General features: G+C 36.8%; 1 protein-coding gene across 6 annotated transcripts in view; it reads left to right on the top strand.

Moving 5' to 3' along the window:
- Positions 1–25,320, top strand: part of LOC135363642 (mitotic spindle assembly checkpoint protein MAD2A-like) — a 56,913-nt gene that overhangs the window by 10,522 nt on the left and 21,071 nt on the right. For 5 of the 6 annotated variants that reach the window (XR_010409523.1, XR_010409524.1, XM_064585005.1 and 2 more), the window contains exons 2-5: positions 14,488–14,539; positions 18,390–18,467; positions 21,119–21,489; positions 22,405–22,551. Coding sequence is in view for 4 of the 6 variants with exons in the window: in XM_064585005.1 (XP_064441075.1) it covers positions 21,417–21,489; positions 22,405–22,551 (220 nt within the window). In the remaining 2 variants the exon portion in view is untranslated. Of the gene's footprint in view, positions 1–14,487; positions 14,544–18,389; positions 18,468–21,118; positions 21,490–22,404; positions 22,552–25,320 lie in introns of those variants that run through there. The other variant, XM_064585004.1, reaches the window with a different exon arrangement.

Raw genomic sequence — 25,320 nt, 5'->3', positions numbered from 1 at the left:
CCTCCCAGGCTGAGATAGAAGAACAGAATGATAAGTAATAGAAGCTACACTAGAAGAAAGTTTCCCAAGGAAGGGACCTCAAACATCATAGACTATAGGCCTTTTGAGAGCCAAGCCATAAAGAACATATCCTTATCCTTTGTCCAAGAGGCCTTGTGGACTTTTCTTCTTTATCAGACAAGAAATAGCTTCTAGTATGGCCAAAAAGCATTGTTTATATTACCCTAAACTCCCTTTTTAATGAGTGATGGCAAGATCAGAAGCAGCGCAAATGAAAATGGCATAAAGACACAGCCTGTCACTTTTAGAAGTGTTAATGAATGCCCTGTGGATTTTTTTTTTTTTTAACTTCATGAGAACAGACAAGGAAATGTCTCCAGAAAACTGTCGATTCTCAGGGAAACGTGTTAATGTTATGTAAGTTAAAATTTGAAAGTCTACTTAACTGAAATCAGTAACTCAGTAACACCAAGAGTTGTGCATATGGAAAACACAATTCCTCAGTGCCAAGAACAGAGCTGTCCAATCTGCTGAGAGCTCTACATTATCTCCAGCTTGGCCATTTTAGGAATTGCTCCCATTCTATGTTACAGTGTAAGCGAGGAGTTCTAATTGACTCCAAAGAGATTTTCCCTGGTTGGTAACTGGTGGTGTGAGGGTGTATCTGTCCAGAAGCAGAAGACAAACCTGATTTCTCTCTTTGAGAAAATTTCATAAAGGCTAAAGTATTCTCGAGAAATGGAAGTAATTACACATGTATGCCCTGAAGACACTTTTCATCCGTGTGATGCCTAAATTTTTCCATTAGACAAATAGGATTTTTTTAAAAGTTTGAAATGAACTTTTTGTGGGGATTTGGCTATAGATACTAAAATATAAATTAAGTAGCATTCCCATTCTTTATTTTATTTAAATGTTAAAAAGGCAGTTATATTTCCATTCTTTTTCTCATTCCTTACCAGCTTCAGGCAAAAAACTTTTTAACCATGCTACCCTCTGGTAGCACGGTTAAAAGAAATCATGAAATTATAAGTCACAGTATGTATAATATTTATAAATTTTTATCATGGCATTAGCTAAGAGAAAGTCTGAGGCTTTCCAACCTGGCAAAGGTATATTGCTCTGTTAATAATTAATAGATAGGTTATGGCTATATAGTTGTTGTGGGTGCCCAGCTACAACACTGAAGAAAATTTAAGAAGGGTAGGATTATTTTACATAAAGAAATGTAAGGTCAATAGTTTAAGCCAAAAAAGCCCCACAACTTTTTTTTTTTTTAAAGAAACCCAAAATAACCTTGCCCGAACTTGATGTACTCTAGTGCTATGATTCTCAAAGTGTGATCCACAGACCAGCAGAAAAGCATCCCTGGGAGTTTATTAGAAATGCCAAACCTCAAGCCTCACCCAGATCCCCAGAATCAGGGTTTGCATTTTAATAAGATCCCCTGGAAAGCTGTAAGCACATGAAAACTTGAGAAGTACTACTCTAGAGCCAAGCGTAACTGGGAGAAGAATGATGTGAGAAATGACTATGCAAAGACAAATAATGTCCTTCATATGTGCCATGAAGTGTGTACCGATGAGAAGGACTGGAGGGTTTTCTTAAGCAAAGGACTGACGTGATGTGTGACTTATAAAGATAGTTCTAGTGGCCATGTGGAGATATATGTTTGTGAAGAGAGCATGGGACATGGAAAGTTCAGTGATGGGCTACAGTAACATGATAAGAATGATAACTCCTATTTATTGAGTGCCCAGTACATGCCGGACATCATGGTATTTATATTTTATATTTATATTTATATTTTATATGTGTTGTGTATAGTCTTCCCATAATCCCCAACGTGGGCCTCAAACTTACAACTCTGAGATCAAGAGTCACAAGTTCTACTGACTGAGCCAGCCAAGCGTCCCCCAAATGATCTTTTAAAAATAGAAATCCTCTGTTTAGCATCCAAATTAGAATAAAATGTAAATTTTGTAACCCAAGTCCACAGGCCCATAATAATTTGGCCCCTGCCTCTATCTGAGATCTCATTTTGTGACACACTCCCCCATCACTGTATTCATCACACTGTACATTGAATAACACCAAGCTTTTTTCCCCTTTCAGGACTTTGCACTTACGCTTTGCTTAGATCACTCTCATCCCAAGTGTTTAAACTTGTTACTTAAATATTTTAAAAATATAATCAACTATTGAAAATAAAAATGATAACAAGGTCCAAGGGGCTTAATAACATGTATAAGTGAAAGGAAAAAAAAAAAGGATGTATAAGTAAAATGCATGACAGCAATACCACAAAGACAGAGAGGGAAATAAAGGAAGAACACTTTAAAGTTCTTATTCTATATGTAAAGTATTAGAATATCACTTACAGGTAGGCTGTGAGAAGTTAAAGAGGTATAATATATACCCTAAAATAACCACTAAAATAATATAGCAGAGAGTTATAACTAATAAACTCACAAAGGAAGTAAAATGGAATCCCATTAAGTTAAACTAGCATATTAGCAATCTATTAAATAACACAAATTTAAAAGAGGGGGAAGGAATATTGTATATATCTGATATGGCAAATTAATTTTGGAATTTTATGATATTTCTTGCTCTTAATGCACTGGGTTATAGTCACAATAATATAATTTTCTCTCTACCTCCTATATTACAATCACTTCAAATCCCACAGTCAGTTATTTAAAAATGTAAATCAATACATCTTATCATGTACCACACTGTATTTTAAATTGCAACATTTATTTCCAAATATAATCAGTTATTCTTCTTTTTGTCATATTTCTCATTCTTCAACACTTCTCAAATTATCTCTATAGAAAATAAAAATAATAGAAGACAGATATCTTGATGTCTCATAAAACAAAACAAGAACATTTTCCCCAAGTTATATCTAGCTTCCACAGAATTTGGCAGGAAGCTTCCTGGTGGCATGAGGAATGCTAACTGGTCATTCCCATTTCTTTTTCAGTAATTCAAACTGGAGAAGACAAAATGAAAGTCAAACAACAATAAATTTGATTTGTCCTTTCTAACTAAACCTTCTGTTATTTAAATTTGAACCTTTCCACTGACTAGTAGGTTATCTTCATCATCTATTATCATTTCTGTTCAGGGATGAGACTAGATGTGTTCCTGGTACTTTCCTCTGCGGACTGCTTAATCTACTGAATTAGCTGCTTTTTTGCTAATTACCCAGAGTTAAGATTGGGGGATGGGTGCTGAAATTACCTCTCACATATGGATAGAGAATATATCTACTGGGAGGGGAGCTCCACTTACCTGGTTTCAGGTTCCACATGGAAGTTTATCCACTGCAGTAACCTTTCTGACTTCTGTTCCAACCAGGTAAGGAGTGACTTACCGGATTGGAAATTTTAGAACAAACCGGGTGGTTCAATATGGGCCATTCCTCTCTCGGTGGCAACCTGACCTTGGAAAGTCTGCCTTGGGGTCAGCTCTCTGTGATGGAGAAAGGGATCTGCCCTGAGAGGGAGGCTTGTGCCAGTGGCAAAAGGGTAACCCTGTCTAAATTGGAGGTGCACATACCTATTTGGCCATGGATTGTAAGAAATCCAAATTGTCATTGTATCCAGGTAAAAGTGGATTAATGAATAAATAACAATTTATTAATGAATAAATAACAATTAGTGAAGGCTTATATTATGAGAAGAACACATTGAATTTGGGGGTTAAGAAAAGTAAAAATACTACTCAATGAACATATGGAATCCAGAGGCTAAGAGTTCAATTTAAAAGGACTATGCTAGAATACTCTGATTCTAGAAAGCGGCTTTCTCTTTAATAAAAGTGATGTATTAAGTGATTATTTTCTTCTCTCAAAATCCTGCATCTGTCTCTGGATTGGTTCCAGACTTAGGGTAGGGACAAAAGAGTAGTACTTAGTGATCCAGTCAAACTCCAACACCTTGGTAAATGGGCAGGAAACCTTGAGAAATAAATAAGAGATGGATGAGGGAGGGGACAAAATTGCCCCGGAAATCACAGTGTTTTGATCAGGGCTGGAGATTTAGTGTGTTGGGCTATGTGGGCTTTCGGTCCTGGGTGGGGCATGGAGTCTGGCAGGTAACTTGAGACTCTTGACAGTTCTGGCTGACCCTGCAGGTGTGGCTGAGGCAGGGATTAGGTGTTTTCAGGCATTTTGGGGTGTAATAATATTTGCAGCTTTTGTAGTGTTTTTGAGTCAAGTCTTCAGGCCTTCATTTTAAGGTCCAAAGGCAGACATGTGGCATGGCCTTAACATGTGGCTGCTAACTGGGCCTGGTTTGGTTCTGAGATCTGTGTCACCAGCTCTGGGAACTCAAGTATATAGTCACTCTTCTTGGAATAAGAGCCATGTGGTTGCAGAATGCGTGGGGGTGGCGGAAGCTACATCTTTTCACAAGGTCCACTCCAGTCAAAGAGTCTTTAGCAGCAGATGCAAATGCATCCCGGAGGTTTCTGTTGCCTACACAGCAAATAAATGATGAAGAAGGTGAGCGAAACAGAGGGAAAAGTTATGGAGAGTTCTTTGATGATAATTATGACTACCTAGAGTGTCAGACTGAAAGGTTTTTTTTTTTTTTTTTTAAGATTTCATTTATTTATTTATTTATTTGAGAGAAAGAGAGTGTGAGCAGTGGGGAGGAGCAGAGGGAGAAGCAGACTCCCCGCTGAGCAGGGAGCCCGACATGGGACTCGATCCCAGGACCCCAGGATCATGACCTGAGCCAAAGGCAGACACTTAACCGACAGAGCCATTCAGGCACCCCAGACTGAAAGTTTTTAAAAAGGAATTATTATGTGATTTAGAAAGACTACTCCCATACTAGTGTGCAGGATATATTAAAGCCAAGAAAACCAGCATGTAGAAGGAGGAGTGGAAAGGCTATCACAAGGACAGACATGAGATGGTCAAGGCGTGAGCTAGTGTGATGGTATTTGGGATGAAAACTTGGACCTGAGAGGACTCGGTGAGAGCACGGATGGAAGCAGCACAAAAGTTGGAAAAGCAGTGCTTCCCTGGTACACAAAGCGAGCACAAGAGATCACTGATATAGTATGGAAGATGTCCTAGGCCTGTGAGCTGCAAAAAGATGGACATCTGGTTGGAAATGTACAGAGAATACCTGGAAAATGCAGAAACACAGTCTGAGGGAGAGACTGGGATTGGACATTTAACTATGGGAATCACGGAGGTTATGGCTAATTGAGAGAAAGTAGGTAAAAAGAGAAAAATAGTAAGGAACAATACAGAACTTCCTGCTTACCTTAAGGAGCTAGAAATTAAAACAAAAAGCCATGCAAACCAAGGAACAGACTCTTGATAATAAAGAACAAACTGATGGTTCCCAGAGGGGCAGGGGGATGGGGGGAATAGGTGATGGGGAGAAAAGAGTGTACTCGTGCTGAGCACCGGGTGATGTATGGAATTGCTGAACCACTATATTGTACACCTGAAACTAATAATTCACGGAATGTTAGCTAACTGAAATTTAAGTAAAAACTTAAAAAATAAAGAGAATAAAATATATACATAAGGGGAATAAAACCATGAAAGAAGATAAGAAAGGAATAGTCAAGGAGGTGAGAAAGAAGCAACTGAGATTTATGACAAAATCTAATTCAAGAAGGATGGCTAATCTCAAAATATACAAGGTTCAAGAAAATATTCTGGGGAATCTAAAGTGCATCAAATGTTCAACAGCATTGATTTAGTCATATATTCAGCAGCTTTTCCAGAGTTCTTAACCTGTGCCTGACACTGTGCCCTTGTCCTGGGCAGAAAATAGAAAAGCCAGCTCAGACCCTTCTTTCTTGGAGCTTACAGTGTAGTGAAAGAAACAGTTATTAATCAACTGATTGCATATATACAATGGAATATTACTCAGCCATCAGAAAGGGTGAATACGTACCATTTGCCTCACGGATGGAACTGAGGGGATTATGCTAAGTGAAATAAGTCAAGCAGAGAAAGTCAATTATCATATGGTTTCACTCCTATGTGGAACATAAGGAATAGTGCAGAGGACCATAGGGGAAGGGAGGGAAAACTGAATGGGAAGAAATCAGAGAGAGAGACAAACCATGAAAGATTCTGGACTCCAGGAAACAAACTGAGGGTTACAGAAGGGAGGGGGGTTGGGAATGGGGTAACAGGGCGATGGGTATTAAGGGGGGCACGTGTTGTGATGAGCACTGGGTGTTATACACAACTAATGAATCTTTGCATACTACATCAAAAACTAATGATGTATTATATGTTGGCTAACTGAACATAATAAAAAATAAAAAATAAAAATAAATAAAAAAATAAAAACCTAGCTAAAATTAGGCATAAAAAAATCAACTGATTGTACAAATAAATAATTATCAACTACAATGAGCGCAGTGTGTGGAAATCCAAGGCTGTAGAAATGAGATTGCACAATAGGGGAACCTTATCTATTCTGGGAGAGTATGAAAGGTAAAAGATGGTTTCCTTGGATCTTGAATATATTGATAGCCACATCTGCAGAAATCCTCTAGCGTGGCTATTGGACTCACAAGCAAAGAGTGACATTACTGTTTTCATCATTAAAAAAAAAAAAAAAACATGAAAATGTATCATCTGCATTTCCTAGTGGAAACAAACAGACATCAATTTTAAAAGAAAAGGGATTTTAAAGATTAAAGAAAAAAAAAAGATTTTTTTTTTATAATTAGTTCATTGTTAGAACATTTTGTACCAATGTTTACAAGGAAAAGAGACATCATCAAAACAATGTGTGGGAACATTCTAAATTATTTTTAATAATATGTGACATATTATATGAGTGCCATAAAAGGAAATGTGTAGTTTGGCTTTGATTTCTGGAATACAAATTCACCACTGAAACAAATATTTTCTTTTGGAAATCAATATTTTGGTTCTCAGGGCTCAAGCAAAGGTTTTATTTGGAAATTATTTTCTTGTATACTGACTGTGAAGACAGAAATCTGGGAAAGTAGATCACCATGCCAACAACCATTGATCAAACATTTATTGATATTCCCATGCAGCTCATATCTGTTTAATACATAGAGATAAAGTTATCTCAAAAAAAGATAAAAAGCGAAGGCATTAAGACCTCATCCATGCAATAAAAGTAAACGTGAAAGTTGATTCACCTAAAGAATTAAGAAATCAGGTTCAGGGATGCCTGTGTGGCTCAGTTGGTCAAGTGTCTGCCTTTAGCTCTGGTCATGATCCCAAGGTCCTGGGATGGAGCCCTGAATCAGGTTCCTTGCTCAGCGGGGAGCCTGCTTCTCCCTGTGTCTGCTGCTCCCCCGGCTTGTGTGCTCACTCTCTCTGTCTCTCTCACTCTCTGACAAATAAATAGAATCTAAAAAAAAAAAAAAAGAAAAGAAATCAGGTTCAGAAATGTGAGCAGTGTTTGTTAGGAAACAACTTTGGTGCATATTAAAATGTTACCCTCTTAACCTTGGGGTTGTGTTATTATTGTTGCAACATTACAATTTATTTATTTAAAGCAAAAATTAGACTCCTTTTAGAAATCTTCTTGGGGCTAGTTTCAAAGGTATTAAAAGTTTGTTGATATAGTTTCAGATTTCACATTGCATGGGATCTTCAACAAACTAGTACTTGTGGAGATTTGGAGTAATATTAAAGAAGAATACCCACATTTATCTGAAAAAATTAGTAAAATGTCCCTCCCTTTTCCTCCTGTACATTTGTATGAAGCCGAGTTTTCTTCATATACTTCAATCAAAATACCACACTCTAAGAAATTGAATGTAGAAGCGGGTTAGAGAATCTAACGGTCTTCTGTTAAGACATACATAAAAGACATTTACAAAAATGGAAAATAGTGCCGTTCTTCTCAATATATTTTACTTTGTTTTCAAAAAACTATATTATGTGTGTTAACATGTAACGCGTATTCACTGTTATTTTTAAATGAATTAAATGGATATTTTAAATGAATTAATACATATTTCAAAAATAGCTCAGATTTAATATCTAATGTGATAAATACCCATAGATATAATATCAACAAAATGTCTTTGGGGGTCTTCAATAATAGAACTGCAAAGTGCTCCTGAAATCCTGAATAGGTACAATTCCTGTTTACCATGGTTACTAGTTGTTATTTTGGATCATTCCAGGGATGCTTTAAACACAACCTACTTCTTCCATTTTGGAATTAAACTGTAACTTTCACGGAGTGGTTTGCTTCAACATCACGGCCAAAGTGGTAGTGCCAAGGAAAGAACAGAGTACTTGCCCTTGCAGGTATTTGCCCTTGCAGAGATTTCAGAGGACCGGAGAAAATCATGGTCAAACTATACACTACCTATGCTGGGATCCTAATATTTCTGTTATTTGAAACTGAAAATAGTTACATTTCTTCCTAAGTATAAAAAAAGTCATTAAAAATGGAAGCCAATTCTATAAATAACCCCAAATTTATCCATCACCCAAAGATAGTGTTAACATTTTGGTATGTTTTCTTTCTGACGTTTTTTTTTTTTATATTATAGTGTTTGCGTGTGCGCGTGAATGTGTGTGCATGTCTAAGGAAGAAATAATCCATGTATACACTTAGCTACGAAAGCTCTATGATCAGAAAAACTTTCAGCTTGGAAATCTCTGGATTCTGAAAATCATTGGGGTCTAAGAAAGCTATCATATAAAGCTAAGTGTTAATTCCACTAAATCAAATGTAAACTGCTTTACATGCTACAGCAATAAAATGAAGTTTTAAATCTAAAATATAGCTGAGTTGAAATGACTGGGTGGCTCAGTTGGTTAAGCATCTGCTTTCGGCTAAAGTCATAATCCCAGGGTCCTGGTATCAAGCCCCACGTCAGGCTCCCTGCTCAGCGGGAGCCTGTTTCTCCCTCTAAGAACTCATTTTCTCTCTCTCTCTCTGACAAATAAATAAATAAAATCTTCTAAAACATAAAAAAATAAAATATAGCTGAGTAACAGATTGGTCATTAAACTGTTTTCCAGTTAAAAACTTTAGGGATCTTAATACGCAGAAGCCATTCTACTAATCATATTAAAATGCTATTATGAGTTAGAATAAGCACAAGTAAATTGTCACAGTTCTGTTCTGGTATTTGGTATTATTAAGAAGGCCTGTATTTAAAAAAAAAAAAAAAAAGAATGCCTGTATTTTAAAAATCTCATCTCACTGGATCTCTACCTTATCTACCAAATTTAGCCTTAAAACCTTTCTTAAAAAAGTAATGTAATCCTATACACTCACCGACATTTAAGTCATGTGAAAGGTAGGAAGTAATTAGTATCAGATGTTTCTTAAATTAAAGGCCATCTGCTTTTAATTTTTCCTCAGATGTCCTATCCACCTTCACTATGGAAAATATTAACTTTCCACAGATTAGGCATGATTGAAACAATTTTTAAGAGGGGAGAAAAACTGGTAGAACTGACCATTATACAATAAACCATTATACAATAAAGTTGAAATGAGAACATCCCAAATATGCAGGTGAATGCTTTTTTTTCTTAACTACCTTGCAAATGTTTCAACTCAATGCTTTTAATTATGTGACTACTCTCTTAAAAAAGGAAATACATACTCCTGTGGCCTTCTGAATTATTTTATGTATCACATTCAGGCCTTACTGATGAGTTCCAGCAATCAGGTTTTGAACAATATTATCTGAAATAATTTACTGAAGTCTTAGAGATTTTTTTGTTATACCACAGTGAAAGGTATGTCACTATATTTCAGTCTATCATATATTAAATGAGTTGTTTTGAGCAAAATAAAGTCAATCTATAGTTTTGACTTAATATACAGTTTATAAACTTTACTGTTAAATGATTTCTTCTTGATTTCAAAGTTGGCTTGCACACTGCTCATTTACACATGGATGTGACTATGAACTGAAAAGGCATCAGACACGAAGAAAGGCATTTACAGACTAATGTAAATGTAGGCCAAACAATAAATGTAAGAATCGTGTTAACTTGCCATTGTATTTTCAGTTTAAAAAATGCTAACCTAATAATTAAGTTATACTAGTTAAGGAGTATATTTAATTAACATGAAGAGCACTTACTAAAAACATATTCACTAGTTTTAGATGTTATTGAAATCACAGTTTAATTCAAATGGCCATAAAAATGTTGGACTTCAAATAATTCCATTTATATGCATGTAGATGTTCTCACAGACTGTATAAAGTCCCCACCATGTTCATTTTAAGATGGAGATATACAACATTTACTTCAGTTCACAAAGTGTGGGCATAAAACAATCTACAGAAGCTTTTTATAGGGTTTAAAAGAGTTCTAATCACCCGTGCCAACTGCACTCCTCTCTCAACACAAAACTGCTTTTGAAACCAAGCATTCATTTGCTAAAACAAGGCATCTGCTGTTAAAGAGATTGATTATCCTGGGGCCTGACCTAATTGGGAGATTAGATATGCTTCTCTACTATGGATGGCATGGTTTATAAAGAAAAAAAAAAATTAGACCGAAAAAGAGCAAACTTCTTTTAGACTCCAAGTGCACTTTTATTTATTTCTAATTTTCTTTAATAGAAACAAACAGTATTGCGAATGTCAGGTTGGTGAAATTAGTGTGTTATGAGTGAAAAATGCATTGAGTTCATGTCATTTCTTTGGTAACAGGTACACATTCACTTTCATCACATAAGCCAAATAGTACCAAAAAATGACATTTTGTCATATCCTACTGAGTTAAGATCATTATATAATAGATACACACACACACACACACACACATAATCTGGCCTTCTACTGATGTTATCATTTCAGTGTTTTCTATTGCCAGTTAGGTGTCAGTTTTTTCCCCCAAACACAGACATCACCTCATTGCTGTGGCTAATTGCATTTTTCTTTCTAGCCTTTGACAACCAGACCTTTCTTAATGCTATTCACCAATATATCAGACTCAGGTCATCCATCCAAAACATGACAAAAGACCCAGATGCTCATGTAAATTGCACTCCTCCAAAGTACTGCCCTCTTCCTCCATGCAGATACAGATCTGTGACCCCCTCCCATTTTTGTCCACTCCCTTTGTTTTCACTTAATCTTTCATGGTTAGAAAAAGTGGTTATTTGTAGGCTTTAAGAAACATTATACTTTGTTTACATAATAAATCAAATAATCAAGTTAATTATGAAGTTAGATAAATTTTCTATACAAAATTCAAAAATTGCTTCTTCCCATTGAACTTCAAAATGGATTCATTTTCCACAAAAAAGACTTCTTGCTACCCATTTTTTACCCTTTCTTGAGCTCTCAAGATAAAACCAAGTTTGATTGTCCTCTTCCACTGAAAAAAAAAAAAGAAGAAAAAAGGTTTCATGTGGAATTGTGCAAGCAGAAGTGTAGGACTGAATCATTTATAAAATATCTCATAATTAAAAAGTTGATCTTATAAATGCTTTCTTATTGCCTTTGGTACATTTGTATTAAGCATTAATTACTCAAAATTACTACTTTCCTAAAGCCTTAACTTAAAAATAATTTTGAGATACTTAGAAACTACTGCAATGATGCTTTTATTTTTTTTATTTTTATTTTTTAAAGATTTTATTTATTTATTTGAGAGTGAATGAGATAGAGAGAGAGCACATGAGAGGTGGGAGGATCAGAGGGAGAAGCAGACTCCCTGCCCAGCAGGGAGCCCGATGCGGGACTCCAGAATCATGACCTGAGCCGAAGGCAGTCGCTTAACCAACTGAGCCACCCAGGCGCCCCTGCAATGATGCTTTTAAAGGAAGGTTATTATGGATTCAAATGGCATAGGGACATATTGTGTATGTGTGTAGATATATCCATATTCTAGATTCAAGACTTCTTTCTATTCATTTTCATTCTTTTTTTTTTTAAATATATTTTCACCTCATATAGTTAAATGTTCACTATGTTTTGGATACTAAGTCACTGTAAGAGAAGGCGGAAACTGATAATTTCTTAAATAGAAAAACAATGTAACCAATAGAAACCAATGGCAATATTTTAGTATTTTAAGGGGAACATCAAGTTAATGTATATGATTTTCTGTCTTTAATTTTAAAGACTTTCAAATTTGAATAAAATTATGTGAAAACTTAATAAAATGATAAGAAACATACAGGGTTACTAGAGCTACTATCCTTATCTTCTATTCACAAACACAGTTTAACATGCTCCTCTGTTAGTCATAATCCCATGAAAAAAAGGCAGAAATATTTTACTGAATTTAAATAATAAAATGACATCAAACATTAGTAACCATTACAGCTAAGCAAATATTATGGGATATGGCAGTAACATAAGGAATGGAGTGAGTTAGGGCCTCAGTTGATTGAAATCTCTGTGGTGGGGCTGAAATGTGCAGGCCTACTCTCTGAATCGAGTCAGATCAGAGCAGAACAGCTCATACACATAGAGCAGTGGAAGACAAGTTAACAAGGCCAAGAGGAAAGGGTAGGAGCTAAGAAGAAGAGTAAAAATTTGGAGGAATTAAAGAACCAGAAATCAAAGACACCAAAGATAGGGAGAAAAGGGGGGAAACTGATGAATCTATGATAATGAGGCCAAAGGAAGGATTCTCCTGATGATTACAGCACGTGCTGCAATTTAAACAGTGAAGAAACAGTCTTGAGTGCTTCTTGCCTGGACTGTTACATAGCTTTCCAACCTGTAATTCATGTCAGCTACCATCATGTTACTAAAACATCACTATAATTAAATTCTTCCAAAGTTCCCAAACTTCCAATGGCTTCCTCATGTCTCCTGGGAGAAGTCCCAACTTTTCAGCCTGCCACACAAAGGCTCTCTAGAAAAAGGACCCAGATGTGATCTAATTACATCAAGACTGTGTCGTGGGTAAAAGTGAGCTGGTTTGGTGCTTCCATACTTTTGGTCTATTGATGTTAAGTTCTGTGCCTGTAATGTCCTACCTTTATGTCTACATCCAAAAAGGTTATTGTCCTACCTTTTCTTTATGACCCACACCAGACTTAATTGTTCTCAATTTAACCTTCCCTAACAGCCACCCATCTTTGCCTGCTAAAGTTCTAAACACTCTTCAAGTACTGCAATGTCCTCCAAGACACATTCCCATAGTTATTTTTGAATTCATTTTGCATTTACTGCATACATTCACTTGGCTGTTATCTTATCCCTCCTTCTTTGCAGCTGTTTTGGTATATTGGGTCCCCAGCTGCATTTGCCTGGAAAAGAAAGGCTGTTTTTTTGCATCCATATACCTCCACATCATGAGATAAATAGTACTCAGTAAACATCTATCGAGGAACAATGCTCTGTACTATTATTTCTTCTTGGTTGAATTCTCTTCCCATTCCGCACAATGGCTGCCCCCAGAATCTTTCCAACCCTTTTTTCTTGTCTGCCTATCTTTGCCCTCCCCCGCTCCCCTATCTTGCCTCCTCCTCCACTGAGAAACTGAAGGTGATTCCTCACTTCACTTAATATTTCACATCAAGAATGGAGGGAGGGACAGGACATAAGGACCCACTATGCATCACCTCATGATAGATTATCTAAAATATAGCCAGACCTTTCATACTTACAGGATTCATATCCTGCTACCATCTGGATTGCTTGGACTTGACTTCAGTTCTCTGAGTTGGGTGATCTTGGATAAATGATTCAACTTCCTTCTATAAGTTAGTTTTCTTAGCTATAAAACACAGGTAATTAAAGTACGTAACTTGTGTGCTTGTGAAAGGATTAAGTCAGTAGATTCACATAAAGCACTTGGAAGAGTGTCTGGCAGAAAGGAAGTGCTCAATAAATGCTAGCTATTATAATTGTATTTTGTTTACCATAGTGGTAAGACAGGGTCTGTCCTCATCTTTTTCCTGAAGTTGCGTTACCTGAGGACTCCTCTAGTTATCCTAGACTACACATGTATCAGACTCAGGAAAGGTACTTGGGAAAGTGGAAGAAAAGCTATCTAAATAATAATAACAATAATTTATAATAACAAGAATATAGCAATAACAAGAATAATATATTAACAATAAACCAAAGCTTCAGTTGTATTATCTCCTGTAATCCTCACAAAAATTTTGTCACAAGTATTATCGTTACCTCCATTTTACAGGTGAGGGAAAAAATATCCTTACAGAATTCTTCTTAAATTGTCCAGATATTCCACCTCTAAAATATTTCTCTAGAACATGCGAGGCTGACACCTTTTACTTGCACATGTGCCTGTGAACTCTGCTTCTGGTAGATTGGTTGGACATTGTTGCTTCCTTAGACAATGCCATGACCTTCCACCTCTATGCTACAAGTAGTAAAGTTCTTTCATGTGTTCCAAGTGGACTTTTACCATATAAGAATCTGTTGAAACTCCGAAGAGGGTTTTTATTCTGTGCCTTCAGCAGGTTTAAGTGGAAAATGAATGGTGTTCAAAAGTCTGGGGCACCTTTTCCCAATAAAAATAATGTCTTTTCCTCACAGGATTGATCTGGCAGAAGCTGGCATGGAGAATGAGAGCTCACATTCCACACAGGCAAGTCAGTCATCCAAGCTACATTTGTCTATTCCATGTGTACCTGAGAGGGGGGGCAAGCAGGGAACACTACTGTCCCCAACTCAGGGTACCTTATCCTTCCTGTAAACATACTTTTAACTAATGGTTTCCAAAGTGGAATATGTGCACAAAATAGTCCCTTGGGGGTATAAGAAGAACTGTTAGAATGTCTACTTATATTGATTTTTTAATCTAAGAAAATACACTAAACTGTACTAAAATGTAACAAATAGATTGACACCAGCACCCTATCAGAAAGTTACAGGTCACTGTTGGTAGATTGAGGAAATGAAGGTCAACTGTGTCAAATTTACTCACCCTTTCTCTATGTAGGCAACACTCGGTACTGTGCTATCTAAGAAGAATTTCAGAAAAATTAACACTCAATATGTTCTTAAAAAGGAAAAGTGACTTTTTTAAACGAATGAGCAAATGATTTTCAAAAGACAGTCATGCTGCTGAGACAGCATGTTTGTATCGATTATTTTTTTAAAAAAAACTTCATCTGTACAATTGAAAACCTTGGAAACAAATTTTTCTAATCCATTTGTAATTTTTCTAAATTACAAATTAGTTCCAAAGGCAATTAAAAGATGGAAACAATTAATTCCAAACTAATAGAAAGATGTGTTTTCATATTTTTAAGAAATGGGCGAAAACTGCTTAAATCTTTGGTTTTAGATCCATTTGTTAAAACTATAAAAATACAGATAAATATAAATAAATAAGTCATTAATGGACTTCTTCCATTTGTATCCTCCTAAAAACAAAAACTTCAAAAACAAACCAAAAAACTCCTAAGTATTAAAATAAACTGAACTCAGTATCAGACTTTTAAATCATTTACAAATAATTAAACCAAATTTTTTTTAAAAATGAGGCATATTAACCACATAAATTTTAATAGAGTTATTAATACATTTAGTGAACATAAAAATAAATTATTTTCTAGTGATATAACAAGAATCATTTTTAAAGATTTTATTTATTTATTCTAGAGAGAAAGAGAGCGAGCCTGAGTGGGGGGAGGAACAGAGTGGGAGAGACTGGAGAGGGAGAGAGAATCTGGAGCAGACTCAGAGCTGAGCTGAGCTCAGAGCCAGAGGTGGGGGCTCGATCTCACAACCCTGAGATCATGACCTGAACTGAAACCAAGAGTCAGACGCTTAGCCTACTGGGCCACCCAGGTGCTCCAACAAGTATCATTTTTAAAAGAAACATTCATCTCGGGCGCCTGGGTGGCTCAGTTGGTTGGGCGACTGCCTTCGGCTCAGGCCATGATCCTGGAGTCCCTGGATCGAGCCCCGCATCGGGCTCCCTGCTCGGCAGGGAGTCTGCTTCTCCCTCTGACCCTCCCCCCTCTCATGTGCTCTCTCTCATTCTCTCTCTCTCAAATAAATAAATTAAAAAAAAAAAAACGAAAGAAACATTCATCTCATCTTTCTTTAATTTCTAACTTGTGTATGTTTTAAATATATACATATTTATTATGTTTATAACATATATAAAATATAACATTTGAAATACATATATATTTTAAATATATATAAATATATAGTATATACTACATGTACCTAATAGTCTGGAAAAGTTTATAATTTAGAGATAAATAAACCTATATTGGTGTATATTCATCATTTTTTCTATTCCTAATGGGATACACTATTTTAAACAAGATCTTTGAGAAAGAAAAGAGGAAGGTGTATACACATTTCCAGGGTCCTTCAAATAACCTTCCGTCAAGGTCCAGGGGGACCTGAGGCATTAAGTAATGGCCTGCCCTTCCCACACTCCTGATCTTTTTCCTCAGGCAGGCAGCCATCTGAGAGCAGCACAGAACTTTTTAAGTCCCTAAGACGCTTAACAGTGTTACAGTAGTATATTCGGCTGCCTTTAGGAGTTAAATATTATAATTTCTTATTAATTCAATGGAAACTAAAGATAACTCAAATTTAATAAGAATCTTAATGTAAAATTCCAAACCCAAAAAGGAACCCATCTCATCAATAACTCTTAATTATACAAACTCATAACCACACCTCACTTTTAAGAATATCCAAATTCTGTGAATACATTTTGAATATCTGAATGCTACGGCCTGCTGTTTCTCAGACAAGGGTCTGCAAGAATATTCTTGGAGATAAACAAATTAATGAAACTTCATTTCAAGTCTCCTTTTGATATGAATGTAACACGGGCTTAAAAAGGTATATTCTGGATCATCCAAAAGACAGCCTTACAACAGATAATTGCCATCTATTTCAGTGTGAAAAGTTAGCATCTTTATTTACAACTATACCGAAACTAAGCAATAATAAAAAGATACCATTTATTTTTTAATCCACTTGATCTCCAACACTAAACCAAAAACTCTAGGGTTCAGTAAGACGTTTTGTTGTCAGTTGATGTTAAACAGACTATGTACATTACTCAAGAATAAAAACCACTGTCATAATCAATTTTTAAGTGGGAAATCCCAGCAGAAATAATAGAATTAACGTGCATGACTGATCTGTAACCTGATAAATATGGCTTGACTACTATATTGTTTGAATGAGCTATAAACACAAGGCAGCTTATAAGAGAACAGTTCCAGGTGACAGAACCAAGTTTATCTAAATAGAAAAATATAAATTTAAAGTAAAGTGATTTTCCATGTTTTCACAAAGCTTTTTCTTCTCATGAGTGTTTTATAAGTTGGTATTCACAAATATTTGAGAAAGACCCAAATTTATGGTTTATTTTATTTTGTCTGTAGAACTCCTCAAAAAATATCTTTCTATTCACTCAGATACAATTTTGGTCTAATTATTAGTTGACAGATTTAGCAGAACTAATTCACCTTTACTTACATATGGGCAATAATAAAAATAACCCTATATACAGAATATTCAGAAACAACAAACAAAAAATGTATGATAGGCATAGAATGTTTGATGAGATTTAATATATAATTATAAAATCATTTAAGAAATTCAATCTATTTTTATTAATTTAATAGCAACCATGGCTTTTTCATTCTTCATAGAGGCTTTGTGTTGATAGTTTCTGTACCTGAAACTGTTCTGAGTTGTTTTGAGCTTCAATTACATTTCAAAATACACCGTGCTGTCAAATCCAACTGATTGCAGAACCCATTCTTCATATATATGTTACACACACACACACACACACACACACACACACACACATTCCATCAGTCTGGGGATTAACTATGCATAAGACTATCACCTGCCTTTAAAATTATACCTTTGACACCTAATCCTGGTTGAGCCATGAAAAGACTTCTAAGTGATTTATATGCCATTATCATAAGAGAATTATAATATCAAAACAAAATCATAACAAAACACAGTAATACTTTCTGATAAGAAACAGCCCATATTTTTCATTATAAGAACTTATGGAATTATTACTATGTTCTCAATAATATTTGGTTCTCAATAATATTTTCTCAATTTTTACTAAAGAAAAGATTATAATATCCTGTATATCAACTGGATCATTAAAAATTATAAATTACACCAGTATGGGGTTATATTTGTTCACTCTGTTAAGCCATTGCTTATTGATACAATGTCATGATTCAAATTTGTTGTGCTATCTTTTTGAACATGTGGACCAACAATCAAAGAAAGTCCTTAGCGGGAAAGTATGTGAGGAAAATAGGTCTTTATGACAACATCCTTTTTTTAAAAAGAAAAAAGCAAATTCTGCAAACTGACATAATTAATAATTAATTTATTACCTATGTGCACAGTAATTTTTTTCAAAATTTAGTAAATGCACCTTATTAAAATTATCATAAAGTATCCCTCTGCTTTAACAGATTTAGAACAAACTGCTTTATGTCAAGATGTTGGCCTCAAGAATAAAATAACACCTAGTGATCTGAAGGAAAACTTTCGTAAGTCTGCAAGAATAATGATTCAACTACCTAAAATGTTTCCTTTTTCCATGTAAAAAACAATATGTAAATTAAGTGTAAATATAGTGAGCATCCATATACTAAATGTTTATAATATATGAATTCTGTAGTATATCATGAACAATCTTTCATTCTGATGTATTTCACATATACAGATACCTTAGCAGCCACTAAATACATTTTCCCTTAATTTTACTTTGAACTGAAGCACAAATTGAAACATATGCACTGAATTTTTAAAAGGTATTATTTCACGTGTAAATAGCGCCATCTTCTGGCGCAGTTGAAACAATTTGTGTATTAACATAAAATGCATTATGGATTGTAACTGCCGTTTTCTTGACAAGTTATATGTACAGTTTATTGAATACAAACCCTTAATCTTGGGGCACCTGGGTAGCTTAGTCAGTTAGGGGTCCAACACTTGGTTTTGGCTCAGATCATGATCTTAGGATCCTGGGACTGAGCCCCATGTGGGGCTCCTCGCTCAGCATAGAGTCTGCTTGAGATTCTCTGTCCCTCTCCCTCTTCCCTTCCCACTCATGCTCCTCTCTCTCTCTCTAAAATAAATAAATAAATCTTAAAAAAAAAAAAAACCCTTAATCTAAAATCAGTTGATTTTTTAAAAATAGCCTTTAAAAACAAGAGCATTAATTAGCATGTCTTCAAATTGATAAAATTTAACAAGAGACTAAGTCAGAAACTCTAGATTCTACTATTAAATCTTCTAACTAGATATTGAATCTTAGACTAACCATGTATCCACTCAGGACCTCAGTTTCCTCAACTATAAGATTGTTCTACTAAGTCATTAATTAAGTTACTTTCAGTCTAAAATTCCATTTGATTCTAGCTTTAGAAATTTTCATTTCTGGTTTTAGCATCCTAATATTGAATTTAAGCCTGTTTATGACACACTTTTTCATAGTTATCTCTTTTGGTGATATGGGTTTGTTTGGTTATGCTCTCTGCTTGAATTTTCTTCAGAAATAAATCTTAATTTATATTTATACTTCTCACTGTCCAAATAGCTTTCCCCCAAATATTAGAAGGACTTCACTGAATTATAAATAAATCTAAACTCAAGTAACTGAAAACAAGTTTCTAAAAAACATTCTATAAAGATAAGATGGTTTAGATAAGATAGGTCAATGTCGAATGGAGCAATTAAAATTAATAGGAAAGACATCTCTCCAAAGCTTCTGGAAACTTAAGTGTTTATGTGATAAATAAGAAATAAAATAGGCTGAGTTTGGGCAGTTCTTCCTAACATACCCATAGACTTCACCAACACTAGCCTGTAGTGCAGGCTTGCCACCTTGGATTTATCTGTACTACCAGTACATTCTTCTCCCTTTTAAGTCATCGATTCAATTCTTGCCTCCAAATAGCTTGCTCTCATATATATACATATGTATATGTATATCTTCTTTTTTTTTTTTTTTTTAGTTTTTGATGTAGTGTTCCATGATTCATTATTCCAACTCTTTGGCATCCATCTAGTCCAGGTTCTCAACCTCCTAGGCCCTCCTGGGCCTGTAATACTAAAATATCCATTATGGTCTAATGCTTTTCTAAAAGTAATGTAAGGATCATTTGGGATGCTGGTTAAAACATGTCATCTCCTAGACCCCATAAAGTAGACCAGCACTGTCCAACAGAAATCTCACATGAGTCACACATGTAATTTTAAATGTTCTTGTAGTCAGATTAAAAAACTAAAATGAAATAAGTGAAATAAATCCAATACATGTGAAAATATCATTTCAATATGTAATCGATTGAAAGACATATCACTGTGATACTTTACATTCTTTTTTTTTATACTAAGTCTTTGAAATCTGGTATTCTTATACTTGTAGCATATCTCAGTTCAGACAAGCACATTTCAAGTGCCTAAGAGCCACCTGTGGCTAGTGGCTATGGTACTGGACTGAATTAGATTTGGAGAAGGGAGAATAAAAGTCAGGAATCTACATATAGCAAAATACCCAAGTGATTCTTTCACACTCTCAAGTTTGAGGACCACCACTCGAGACCGTCCTATATACGATCCATTCTACAACCACTACTGAATTTACACTTGAAAAAAATACCCCTTTAATTATGTCAATTCTAAGAGCCTAGAAATCCCTGGTACGTCCAACTTATTTCAGATGGATATTCAAAGCTCCCAAAATGTGGCCTCACCTCATCCATCCAACCTGCTCTCCAATTTGAAAATGTCTTGGGTTCTTCCATGAAATTTTCCTAGGCAAGTATTCAAATGATCATTCATTCAACAAATATTGTTGGACTAGCCACTGTCATCATGGATCCTCCTCTGACCCTCCCCCTCTCATGTGCTCTCTCTCAAATAAATAAATTCTTTTTTTTTTTTTAAGATTTTTATCCATTTATTTGACAGAGAGAGACAATGAGAGAGGAAACACAAGCAGGGGGAGTGGGACAGGGAGAAGCAGGCCCCCCGCGGAGCAGGGAGCCCGATGCGGGGCTCGATCCCAAGACCCTGGGACCACGGCCTGAGCTGAAGGCAGACGCCCAACGACTGAGCCACCCAGGCGCCCCAATAAATAAAATCTTTAAAAAAACAAAAAAACACACCAGGTTTTGGCGTCTTCTTCCCTCAGGCCGGTCTAGTAGACCACAACTACACACGCCCAGCCGGGACCCTGCGGAGCTTGACCACCCAGAACTGGGCGACCACGCCTACCCCCTGCGCCTGCGGACAGGCCAGCTCCGAAAAGCGCCCAGAGGACCTGCAGGCCCCGCCCCACGGGGCGGGGCCTAGAGGCTCATCGCGCCTGCGCGGAGGCCCGAGCGCGGGCTGCCCGTTACTTTTGAAACGAGTGGCGGGGAACTGCTGTGGGCGTCTCTGCTGTCGCTCTCTGCCGGGGGAAGCGCACTCCTTCGTCTGTAGGACTGGCCATGGCGCTGCAGCTCTCCCGGGAGCAAGGCATCACCCTGCGCGGGAGCGCCGAAATCGTGGCCGAGTTCTTCTGTAAGTCGTCCTCGCGCAGGCCGGAGGGCGGGGTGAACTGAGGCCAGGCCGCCCGGTAGGCCCGGGGCTCAGCCGCGGAGGCGGGGGAAGCGGGAGGGGGTGGAGGGGAGGCCGCGAGGCCGCGAGGCCGCGAATTAAGCTCTCTCTGCCCCAGCCTCCTGCCCGGCGGGAGAATCTAGGAAGAAGCGGATGCAGACGCCGCCTCCGGGCTCCTTGCTAATGGTGGGGCTTGAGGCCTAGGTGCTGCTGAGGCCTGCGGCGCGATGTAGCCCCTCCACCTGCAGCGTTGCTTTCAACTACAGAGCCAGGCACTTTCCGCCCGCCCCCAGCCTCCGCGACTTCAGACGGAGTAGGACCGGGGTGGGGGCCACGTATAGTTTTAACAACCCCTCGGCCCCTCTTTGATTCTGGTATTGGCGGTGATGGACTAGAGTTAGGAAACGCCATTCCGGACCAGGACAGTTGGGCCTTCTGATAGGATCTGGCAGGACTTGTGAGGAGAAAAGGAGGAAAAAGAGGGAAAGGTTTGCTGAGAGCATTGCAGAGAACAGTTACTCAGTTGCTAACTGAGATGCAAAAGCCTATTTTGACACCCTCTAACCACATAATCTGAATTGGGACTTGGATTACAGTGAGTTGTAGTACTACTTTGACAGTAGATTAATGCAGTTTGGCGTTTTTCTCTTTTTTTGCCACAGAAATGCAGGTATCGTGTTCTCTCTTAATTAGAAGCAAGGTTTTAAGAATGTTTAATGCCACTTTTTACCTACTCTGCTTTCAGCAAAACACCCACAAACACGTTAAGGCATTTATGGTTTTATGCCATTAATGAAACGTAGCCACATCTAAATATGTTTTATTTTCCAGAGTTACAAAGTGATAATGACTTTTCTTTAACATTCCTTTTGTTTCCAGCATTTGGCATCAACAGCATTTTATATCAGCGTGGCATATATCCATCTGAAACCTTTACTAGAGTGCAGAAATATGGACTCACCTTGCTTGTAACAACTGATCCTGAGCTCATAAAATACCTAAATGATGTGGTGGAACAGCTGAAAGGTATTTAATTGTTGCAAACCATTTTGAGTTTTGCAGGCCTTGTAGAACCCATATTTTCTGGCATCTTGGTGGTCATTTTTCAGCTCTGTACAAAAAGGTATAAAACACTACAACCTCAAATATAGTGATTCTTAATTGGAAGGAAGCAAATAATATATAAATTGAAAGAAAGTCCACCCTTCCCATACTGCAGTTTGAGTGGGTTGAATATTTTGATATTAGGAATCTGATATGGCTTCACAAAACTGTCTCCATCAACTTCCTTAGAAATGATTTTTGCAGTTCATGTAGCCAGATGGAACAAGTTGGAATTTTCTGTCCTTATGATGGTGTTCACTATTGGAGAAAAATCCACTGTATATTTTTAACATATATTTTCTGTAACTGCCTAGAGTTTAAAGCCATCATTACTTAAAGGAAAATAAAATTGGATCCAACCTGGAAACTAAACTTAAAGAAAAGAACTACTAAGTAATAGAGCACCCAGTAGAGTTTTATTTTTTATATATTTCCATTTGTCTTTTTTAAAATCCTGCCTATAATCAGTAAGCCTTTTCTATCTGAACACTCACTGTTTTTTTTTAGCTCAAGAAATTACTGTATTGAATCAATACTTGTTCTCCATCTATTCCTTTTTCCCCTCATATTTTTCTCTACTTAGGATTCTCACTTCTAATTTTTCTGTTGTAGGATGTTTCTCCCTAGCTCCCCATTTGATCTTCCAAAACTAGTTCCAAAAAACACTAGTCATCTTTTTTTCTTAATTCATGAGTCATATATATTTCTTTGTATCAAGTAGCTTTATTTTTAAAATTAGATTGGTTTTTTTTTTTTTTTGATTATCTTCAGGGCTAAAAAGTAAGATTATTAGTAAGCAACTAATAATCTATGTCATCTTAATTTGATGGAGAAGCAAGCCCCACCTAAGCTACTGGTTTTTGGGTTGTCTCCTTTAAGACTACACTGAGGATATTTCTTCACCTCGGATGTATGCAGACCTTCCTATTTAATTTCTCCCTTTTATTTTAGTTAAAATGGAGGAATTGCTCTTCTTAGAGGCAAATTGTTCAATCTGAATCCCCATTCCTCTAGCCTTAAGGATTTTATCCTAGTTCTTCTCTGGTATTTTTGATTTCTTTGTTTTGATCTCTCTTCAGTTTTAAAAGAAAAAAATTTCCACCCACCCCAAATCCTTAAGTTACTACCCAATTTCTTCCTTTTCAGAGCTAAATTGAGAAAAAGTTGATATATGTCAAGAAAAACTTGATACAGGGCGCCTGGGTGGCTCAGTTGGTTAAGCGACTGCCTTCGGCTCAGGTCATGATCCTAGAGTCCCGGGATCGAGTTCCTTATCGGGCTCCCTGCTCAGCAGGGAGTCTGCTTCTCCCTCTGACCCTCCTCCCTCTCCTGCTCTCTGTCTCTCATTCTCTCTCTCTCAAATAAATAAATAAAATCTTAAAAAAAAAGAAAAAAAAAAAAAGAAAAAGTTGATACATACGACAGCCCGTGTCTAGCAAGTGGCTATTTTTGTACTGCCTGCAAACTAAGAATGTTTTCAGATTTTTTTTTTTTAAAGATTTTATTTATTTGAGAGAGAGAATGAGATAGAGCATGAGAGGGGGGAGGGTCAGAGGGAGAAGCAGACTCCCTGCTGAGCAGGGAGCCCGATGCAGGACTCGATCTCAGGACTCCAGGATCATGACCTGAGCCGAAGGCAGTCGCTTAACCAACTGAGCCACCCAGGTGCCCTGTTTTCAGATTTTTAAAGGGCTGTTTTTTAAAGACTATGCAACAGAGACCTAGGTGGCCCACAAACCCTAAATATTACAAAATTGTTTTGTCTCTTAAAAAAAGAAAAAAAAACACTACAGATTCCTGAGTGTACTATCCCAATTTCCAAGATTAATTCAGGGCTTGTCCTGAGGCCCTCTTCTCACTATAATCTCTCTCTAGGATGATCTCTGACATGTACATAGCTTCACTAACAACCTTGGTGTAGTTGACTCACAAATGTACATCCAACCCAATTCCCCTAATTGTGCTCATATATTTCGTGGCTCCGTTGATATCTTCATCTGGCTATCCCAGTGATACCTGAAAACTAAACTTAAGGCGCTCCTGGCTGGCTCAGTCAATGGAGCATGCAACTCTTGATCTCGAGATTTTAAGTTCCAGCCCCATGTTGGGTGTGGAGATTACTTAAAAATAAAATCTTAAAACAAAACTTAAGCATCATCTCCCATTTGCATTCTTTTTCTCAGTGAATGGATCAGCCATCCAACTAGTGATATAAACTAGGAAGTTGGGAGCTATCTCAGTCTTTCTTCTTGCTTACTCATAAGTAATCAATAAATCCTAACAGTTTTAACCATGAAATCTCTTGAATCTATCTACTGATCCATCTCTACCAGCTTATCCTTCTCTAAGCCTTCATTACCTCTTGCTTGAATTGCTAATTAATTGGTGTCTCTAGATCCCCTCTTTACCTCTACTCTACTTTCCACATCACAGCCAGAAGGATAGTTCTGAAATACAAATTTAATTACATCACACCATACTTCAAATACAGTAATGACTTCCCTGGTTCTTGAAGTGTAACTTCTTTAATTTGGCCCATATGGCCTTGCATGGTCTGACCCCTGTGTATCGTACACAAACTGACCTTGTTCATTCTCCCCTTTCTTTACTGCAGTTGTATTACCCTTCTTTCAATCCTCTGGTCAGATGCTCTTCCCTTTTCAATATTTAAGACCTGTACCCTTTTCTGTA

Source organism: Mirounga angustirostris, unplaced genomic scaffold (assembly GCF_029215605.1).
Source record: "Mirounga angustirostris isolate CCGP_5_RB_7025 unplaced genomic scaffold, mMirAng1.0.hap1 SCAF_2, whole genome shotgun sequence".
Classification (NCBI taxonomy): Eukaryota; Metazoa; Chordata; class Mammalia; order Carnivora; family Phocidae; genus Mirounga; species Mirounga angustirostris.
This window is presented reverse-complemented; position numbering and strand designations above follow the sequence as displayed.